At 40.3% G+C, this 8370-nt stretch overlaps 2 protein-coding genes across 11 annotated transcripts in view; one reads left to right on the forward strand and one right to left on the reverse strand.

Annotated features, from left to right (window-relative positions):
• LOC118419658 (arfaptin-2-like) overlaps positions 1–462 on the reverse strand; it is a 24581-nt gene extending 24119 nt beyond the window's left edge. For all 10 annotated transcript variants that reach the window (XM_035826165.1, XM_035826167.1, XM_035826164.1 and 7 more), the window contains exon 1: positions 360–462. The gene's annotated coding sequence lies outside the window, so the exon portion shown is untranslated. The remainder of the gene's footprint in view (positions 1–359) is intronic.
• Positions 448–5364, forward strand: LOC118419697 (mitochondrial import inner membrane translocase subunit Tim10 B-like). The gene is made up of 4 exons (XM_035826227.1): positions 448–586; positions 3692–3787; positions 4400–4918; positions 5128–5364. Exons 1-3 carry the CDS (start codon positions 551–553, stop codon positions 4820–4822), a joined length of 555 nt encoding a protein of 184 aa, XP_035682120.1. The 5' UTR covers positions 448–550; the 3' UTR covers positions 4823–4918; positions 5128–5364.
• The last annotated feature ends 3006 nt before the right edge of the window (positions 5365–8370 follow it).

Here is an 8370-nt window from a genome sequence, read left to right on the forward strand (position 1 = left end):
GTTCTAGAGAAAGAAATCTACAGTAACATAAGCAGCCATCTGATAGATTTGAATCTAGAGTTTTTATCATTTTTTTTAAAGAGCCACGTCATCATCATGATACGGTGTGTAACCTTTCAGTTGAACGTGCAGAAATCTCGCCTGCCACATAACATCTCCCAAATGTCCCCAAAATAAGGTACCACATGAACTATGGCGCGCCAGGTGTGGGCCAACGTTTTACCCCACTTCCGACGCAAACTTTGCCAACAATCCGTCACCTATCTCTCTCTAAGCGTTCCCGCTGTCATTAACTACCCAACCGGCGCCGATGGAGTGTCTTGTCGGGCCTGATTTGTACAGAAATGAGTGAAAATTACCTGTTCTTCGCCGAAAACCCGGTACTGTTCCTCACGACGTGACGTCACCACATCCGGGACTTCTGGGTCGGCCGGACTCACTGCGCATGTGCAATAAAGATTCAACTTTGAACTTTTGGTTTACGGTGCATGATGGGATGTAATTTTAACCTTTCAACTTTGACCTACAGCAGCTGAAGGACGAGCTAACGATGGATCCAGCACAATTTCAGGCAAATTTACGAAATGTAAGCTTTTAAAATCGTCTAATTATCCACCATTCAATAGATATATACTGTAGGTAAAATACGCTGCAGTGAGAAGTTTCTTGTCTTCTCTATTTTCGTATTACGGGCTGGAAGGTGGTTTTTGTGAGGGAGGGTGGGTTGCACATGTGAAACTTGACAGGATGCCCTTCGACAATATAATTTTGAGTTGACGGGAGAAAAAAGTACTACTGTAGAGTAAAATGGAATAGAGAAGAGTTCATTTGGTCAGGAATTCCAGTATGGGCTGCTCTTTAATTGATTGTCAATTCACTGTCATTTCTGTTAAGTTATGAATATTATTTCAGAACATTGAAAATTAGTTCAGATCACAATGCCATTTAACCCTTAGAGGACGGGGTAAAATTTTCGGCGCATACAGGAATCGTTGCTAAAATTGTCGGTCCTCAGCGCGCCAACCTACGAACTGTTTGTGGCATGTTAAGATACTTATATTAATGCTAGGTAGGTAAAACTATACATTTTTGAAAAGCTAAGAACCTGTAGAATATGAATATATCAAGATAAAGACTGTATCTAGTTTGTAAGGAATAATACTGCAAAAAGGGCAGAAAAAATTCTTGTTGAAGTCTCGAAAAATATTTGAAATGTATATAACATCACCCACAAAGTCTCATAATATTTCAACAAGTCACTGAAAACTATCCTAGACTGCCTTGTTATTATTCCTGAATCAATAAAAACATCAAACAATGTATGTAAGTTACTGTAACTGTTTTATTCTTGCTAGCAAAGGGGAACGGGTTTTCTGCGCGTTAAAAATCTGCGCGCGCGTTAAAAATCTGCGCGTTAAAAAATGAAGATGTGCATTGAGAAATTCTTAGGCAGAAAAATGTGACCCCATTATATGATTCTACATCTGTTAGTGTTACCTGAATTTTTGGTTTGAAAAGTCCCTGATTTTTAGGTCCCTTGGGAATAGGCTAATTTGCATATCCAGAAGATTTCAAAATCACTTGAATCAGACACAAATACATGGAAAAATTACTAGTTTGAGGCTTTATATCATAAGATATAACTGCTTGAGGCTTTTTTCCATTCTACAAGCTTCATTTCATCTTTTCTCAAGCAGATTGTTTCACATGCAAATATCAATCTTTGTTGCACATTAAAACTTAATGTTTAAAAAGCACTTTAAAACACCTGGAAAGGGATACTTGTACTCTGGAATGCAACAATATGATATTTAACTTCATTTTGTGTTATCTTCTTCAAGCTTTTAAGTTTAAAACTGCAAAAAACTTTTGAAATCTCCAGGGAATCAGCTAATTTTCATATTTTAACGCGCAGGTTTTTAACGCGCAAGTTTTAACGCGCAAATTTTAACGCGCACAAAACCCCAACCCCTAGCAAAGATAGTACCGAAAGCCTTGACCAGTTGTAAAAAGATGGGCCTTATCAGTGTTCCCCTAATATTTGACCAGGAAAATTTCACCAAAATTATGAGTTGGAGGAAAACCAAAACAGACATTGCTATCTCAAAGTGTAAATACATGTCTGAACATGCTGCCCTCCCCCATAAGTGAATAAAAACAAATACAAAGCAGAAATTTGTCTGGATCAATAATTTGAAAACAATTTCAGAAACTCATGGCCCTCACTCCTTTATAATAAACACCAAAAACACCCACCTACTCCTTTTTCACGGCAAAGAAACCAAACAAAGGCTTGTAAATACTACCACATGGTACAGGACCGGCAAATGACCGTCAAAATGCCGAAGTTTTTATCAACTTCCAGTGCTAGAAACATCGTCAATCTCTTCCTCAGTGGTGCCACAGCCCCTTCTACGTTCTTCAGCATAATTGGCAATCAATAAATTGTGATTTTGAGAAAAAAAACAAGGCAAAAACTCCGAAACTACAGCTTCAACCCTCCCCCATCAAAGGGGAATCCCCTGCACATGAAAAGGAGGCTGTTTCCCGATTCCACCCGGGGAATACCGAGGAATGCCGATAGCCTTGCAAATGAGTTAGTGGGGGAGTCAGTAGGGGTGGCTGATCGGGCTCAACACAGGAAGTCACCAGGGGTGGCTGATCGGGCTCGAAGGGTTAAAAAAAAAATGCGGAGGGTGGTTGAAGGGGTTGGATTTTGCAACTGCTTCTGGTCTACCCCTTTTGGATTTCACTTGAGTTCCTCGACCCCCTTCTAATGTCATCCGAACTTGTCACCCCCTTTTTACTTCAGCCAAGTTCCGAGTGTGCCAGGTGATCTACTCCATCTTTTATTTAACCTGAGTATCTTACCCCCTCTTAATTTTTATCCTATTGCTTTGACCTTACAGTACTGTAATTAGAATTGGTGTAGAATCCAAGTCGATTTTTTGTCCTCACTGTCGAAAAACCCAAATCCAGTCTTATCTTATCTTCCAAAAAATCCAAGGCTTGCTTTCAATGAGTGCAAATTTTGCGTTGTCACTGTTGTTACATCTGTAAAAGAAAAATCTCATAATACTGACCCAGTATTGAAATGGTGGGCGGGTCGACTCCAATCGTAATTTATCAGCAAGAGTTATTGAAAAATATAAGTTCTTCCATCTAAACTTCTGATTCGTTAGCACCAACTTCTGATTAGTTGCATTACCACTTGTGCCCATGGCACAAGTGGTAATGCAACCCAGCAGCATGGCCATACTAGTAGTATTGGATCGAATTCCATGGATCCATTGGCCCCAGCTCACCGGTCTGACCTGTTTTAAAGGAACATGTATTCTTCATTTCAGATGGTGTCGTTAAGCCAGTGGGCCTTACTATTACTATTAGGGAGCTGCAGGTCTTCAAGCATCTTCATGTAAAACTAAAAGAACCAAACACACTGATAAAGAAGTCTTACTAATGAAGAATTCTTAGCATCAAGCCCCAAATCTCTTATGAAGAAAAATGTAAAAGACCCTAACCCACATGTCAAGAAGAATAGAGGTGACCCTGTGAGATTGGCCCAAAATGCAAGCAGCATTACCTATAGCAAAGCCACATTGCACCACCACTTGCTACTAGGAAAACTGTCATACTTCACCTCATTGGATTTGGAAGATGACTGCATTACCTTATTTTCTCTCCTCTGTAGTTGCGGGATTTCCTGGCAGTGTATAACCGGCTCACAGAACACTGCTTCAGCAGATGTGTGTCCAACATGAACTACAGGTACCTCACAAGGGAAGAGGTGAGATGAGAAGAAAACCTTGTCTATATAAAGAGTGTATATGGCATTTCTATACAAATTTTATAGCGCTTACCTATAAGCTTAAAATCAGTCCTCTCACTCTTCTCGAGTCAAAATGACCCGAAGCTTAGGTGACATAACCTGAACAAAAGTTTTTACACTAAACCGGTTCAGAGTTTTTATTACGATTCGGGGCCGATTTGACTGTCTCTGAGAAAAGCACTAGCTCTTCTCAAAACATCGTTTTTTGGACAATTCAATGTTTCCGATAGCAAAAGCAATTTGGATTCTATGGCAGTGTGTTCAGTTCAATTCCTTTCTTTATTATCATTTGACATGAGGGCTTGATTGGGCCATTTTTTCCCCAACAAAGTCAAGTTTATATAGAAGGGTGGGACTTCAAGTTCAAGGATAATACTATCAAAGAAAGTGTAAAACCATTCGTCGCTTTAAGCCAGATCATATTACAAACTAGTATGTACGTGAGTCTGAAATGTAGATGTTTTGTAGTTCTGTGTTTTCTTGTTCCATTTTCAAAGAACATATTAATTGTGTTCTCAAGGTCTCTTTTCGAAGAACTTAGCAATCAAATGTTTTCTCTTTTCTAAACAGGAAGTGTGCCTGGATGGTTGCTCTGGGAAGTTGATCAATGCCAACCACAGAATCATACAGAAATTTGCCGAGATCGGACCTTACGCTAAACTCCAGCAGGAACAGGAGAGGGCAGCTGCACAGGCTGCAGCCGAAGCAGCTGCACAAGCAGGTGCAGCAGGTGCACAGGACATTCCTACACCAGCAGGTGTTCCGGGTCTTCCACAGGCAATGCCAGGTGTTGATTCACAGCTGCAAACAGGTGCGGCACCTGTCCCAGACTCAGGTGTGACAGCAACACAGGTGCTAGGTGCAATGGCAGGACAACCTGCAGCTGTTCCACCTGTGCCAGGTGCTGTTGCAGCTGCATCAATAGAGATACCTGGAAGTGCTGGACCACAGGGACTTGCTACAAATGTGACACAGCAACAAAGTACAACATAGTTAAAGCATCATTGCTAAATTTTAGGCGTTAAAATTATATTCAATGAAATCAACTGTTAGAATTGAAATCTGTTGTTGTCAGTGATTCCAGAACTACTGTAATTCACTTTATCTTCTCGGTACCAAATTTTCACGGTCTGACAAAATTGAACTTGTTCTTGGAACTAAATGTTCACTGTCGAGGCAAGTGCGCATGAAAAAAGTCTGTGAATTATTTTTTATCGGTAATGATAAGTTCACGTTACAGTCGTCAGAGTGAAAACCGTGAACATAACATTACAGTGAAAAAATCAGGAATTACAGTAACTGGAATAAAAGCAATGTTAATTTGTGCTTTTCACTGTTCAGTCTATATAAATCTCTCTGATGTTTAGTGTATCACCATCAATATTTGTACAGTGTGCTCTACTGTACTGTATAGATAGCATTTTGTAAGTTCAATTGGCAATATAAAGTCTATGGTATGTTTGGTGTGATACACCGGTGTGTAGCCATATACATTCCTGTTCAATAAATTGCTACCATCTATCAGTATAGATCATGGAGTTACTTGTGATTGTCAGTCCCATCAGGAGCATGCAAAAGGATTTTGAATGTTTTTTGATTTACAGATGTTGTCCTGAAATCTGCATCATGCTTGTAGTGATCTGGTATGCTGCATGCTGTGGTCTAGGCGATAGTAATCCCCCCTCTGGACCCCAAAGAACTCCCTCTCTGGGCAATCTCCAGAGTTTAGGATGCCTTCATAGTATCATACACACAGTTTATTTGTTGAGATTTACCACATTAGTGGAAGGATTGACATAACAGGTGACTACCACTTTCTCAAGATATCAACCTGGGGACCAGACTCTGAGGTTTGATCCACTCACACTGCTGGCAAGGACCACTCACTCTTTTCTATAAGTGTGGTGGGATGTTTTTTAACATGCTCGAAGTGTGTCTGTCCCAAAATGCAGGACCTCCATTCCCATCTAAGAGGAGGTCCCTATTCAAAACTAGGTGCACATTTTCACCTGAGTCGAGTGAAGAAAGAGGTGTTAAGTCCTTTTCACAGGGGCACAACATTGGAGTCTGCCAAGGATTTGAACCCAGACTTATCTTAGTCCCGTTCGGCCTATCCTGAAGATGTCTTTGACTGTCATGGAATGTTCCAGTCCTTCTTTCATATGTTTAAGGATAGCTGCATATTGAAGGAACCCAAGAATTGAAATGACAGTTAACATCGTTCTTAATTGTGTTCAGCATAAAACCAAGGATAGTAGTACTATAGTTGGCTACATTTATTTGCTTGAAGAAAAGATGATTAAAAGAATTCTAAGTAGAATTTAGGAGATTCAAATTGCAGAGTTTTAGATTGCATGACCAAAGATGTTTATTTGATACAGATACCAACAGAAGGGCATAAAAGATCCCCCAGAGTAGGTTTATTTGCTGTGCACAAAGTACGCACCTGGTGATCTCGAGAAACATTTACAGTAGCCCAGAGAAACAGCGTCACCTAGCGATTTTAAAGCAAACTGCAGCAGTTTGCGTGACTTTTCGGGTACAGATCTCTGCTGTGCAGGAAATAGCATTACCAGTCAACACTAGAGAGGCTTTTAACACAGATTATAAGATTAATTAAAAGCTCAAGACCCTTTGAGGGGGCTTATTGTCCCTGCAGCTGTGTCTTGAGACTTTGAATACACACTCACGTTAAAACAGTCTCTGTGGCTATTTATAGGAAGGTCAATGACCTGATACGCTGAACACCTGTTCATGCTTCATAGCAACCAGGGAGTTTGCCTCATTCTGAGTTATCAATAGCTCGTCTAGAAGTAGGCATATTCAATCAATGTATGAATGCATGAAGACTTTTATTACTCTGTGACTGGAAGGTAACCTCCATCGACAGAGTCTTTTGAATGGTTTATGCGTTGAGTGTTGGCACCTAACGTTATATCTCAATGTTCCGTTTGCCGTATTCGTATCGGAGGTTTGGCACGTCGCCTGTACTCCGTTGTGAAATGATGCACGTTCCTTTCCTTTCGCCGTATTTGTTGTTATAACCGATGTAATAATTTCAGAAATCACCCCTATATTTTCGGCATTGTGGAACGGGCAATGTTGTTTCGGTGTTGGATAATCAGTTTATCCCCCAAGCAGAAGGGGGTAGGTTATTTGTCCCCGTAGTGGTATCCTTAAACAGATGTCTAACCCGAAGTACAGGTCAAAGACGAAACATTGATGTTAGATCTACATATAGTCTAGCATATAAATTCGACTTTTCTTTGTAACGGTGAAAATGTAGGACTGTACGTACATGTATGGCTTTAGCTATAACCGGCTTGTCAAAACGCATGAACGAGGAATATATTTTTTCAATGCTTCTTATATGTCTAAAGTGAGGGCATCTTCTCTCACCATAGCTGATAGGATATTTGAAGTTCACTTCGTTTTGTTTGGAGTACAAAATTGAACTTCTTTGCTCTTGAGGAGTTTGGTTATGATAGATTTAATTCGCACATTTTGGCAACTGATTCCTAATTTAGCGATGGTACTAGAAATTCAGTGTCTTATATTACATTTGTAATTTTCAACTATGGTTTTTCATTGCAGGTAGAAATAAGAAGTAGTTTGTACGTTCGGAGTTTCTTTTTTTCGCCTTTTTCCAATGATATCCATTTTTTTTCGCCTTTTTCCAATGATTTCCATTTTCTGCTCTACAGGGGCCTGTCACGTTCTGAAAAAGCGGGACAATAATTACAAACACAGCTCAGGGCTTATAAGAACTTCAAGAAGTGGATCATTATATTAATTACACGGATAAAGAGGGTTAATTAGTGAGCAAAGCGCGGCTTTCATCAAAGGGGGTTGTGCAATAGTTGAACCACCGCAAAAGCAACGTTTGTAAACTAATGCAACAGTACTTGTGGAAGTGGCTACAGCATGCAAACATAGCCTTATACAACTGTCTCCCTGGTTTAAGCTCTAATGTTGTCGTTTGGTGATCGTGTCGTTTGTCGACAAACAACGCTTTGTTTTCTATGTGCTACCGTATTCTAATAGGTTAAAATTTCTTTAACATTATAGCCTCCACTTTGCTTTCCTGGTGATTATGGATACCATAATTCGGCAAATATAAGGTGGACTCTCACTGCACTTGGGGCACCGGTGCGGCACTGCGGGGTACGTTCACTGCGGTACTCTTTTGTTATTTCGGGCGATTTTTTGTATAATTTAGATATTGCGCATTACGTAAAAGTATGACTTAGAAGACAACAAAATACCCAAAACGAAAGTTCTCTGAAATTCGTCGAGTCATCTACAAACCCCGCAGTGCCGCGCCGGTGCCCCAAGTGCAGTGAGAGTCCGTGGATTTCGAAAAGGATAAAATTTTCCCCTTGGCGTGGCCATGGACAAACTCCTAAATCATCCTCTCCCTATAACCAGCCTAGCTAGCCCGGTAGAGGTTACCAACATAAACCGCACAAATGATGAATGCCACAACGTATAACCAGGTTCGCCACCCTAGGCCTTGAACATCCATAAACACCAAGTTATTG

Source organism: Branchiostoma floridae, chromosome 7 (genome assembly GCF_000003815.2).
Source record: "Branchiostoma floridae strain S238N-H82 chromosome 7, Bfl_VNyyK, whole genome shotgun sequence".
Taxonomy (NCBI): domain Eukaryota; kingdom Metazoa; phylum Chordata; class Leptocardii; order Amphioxiformes; family Branchiostomatidae; genus Branchiostoma; species Branchiostoma floridae.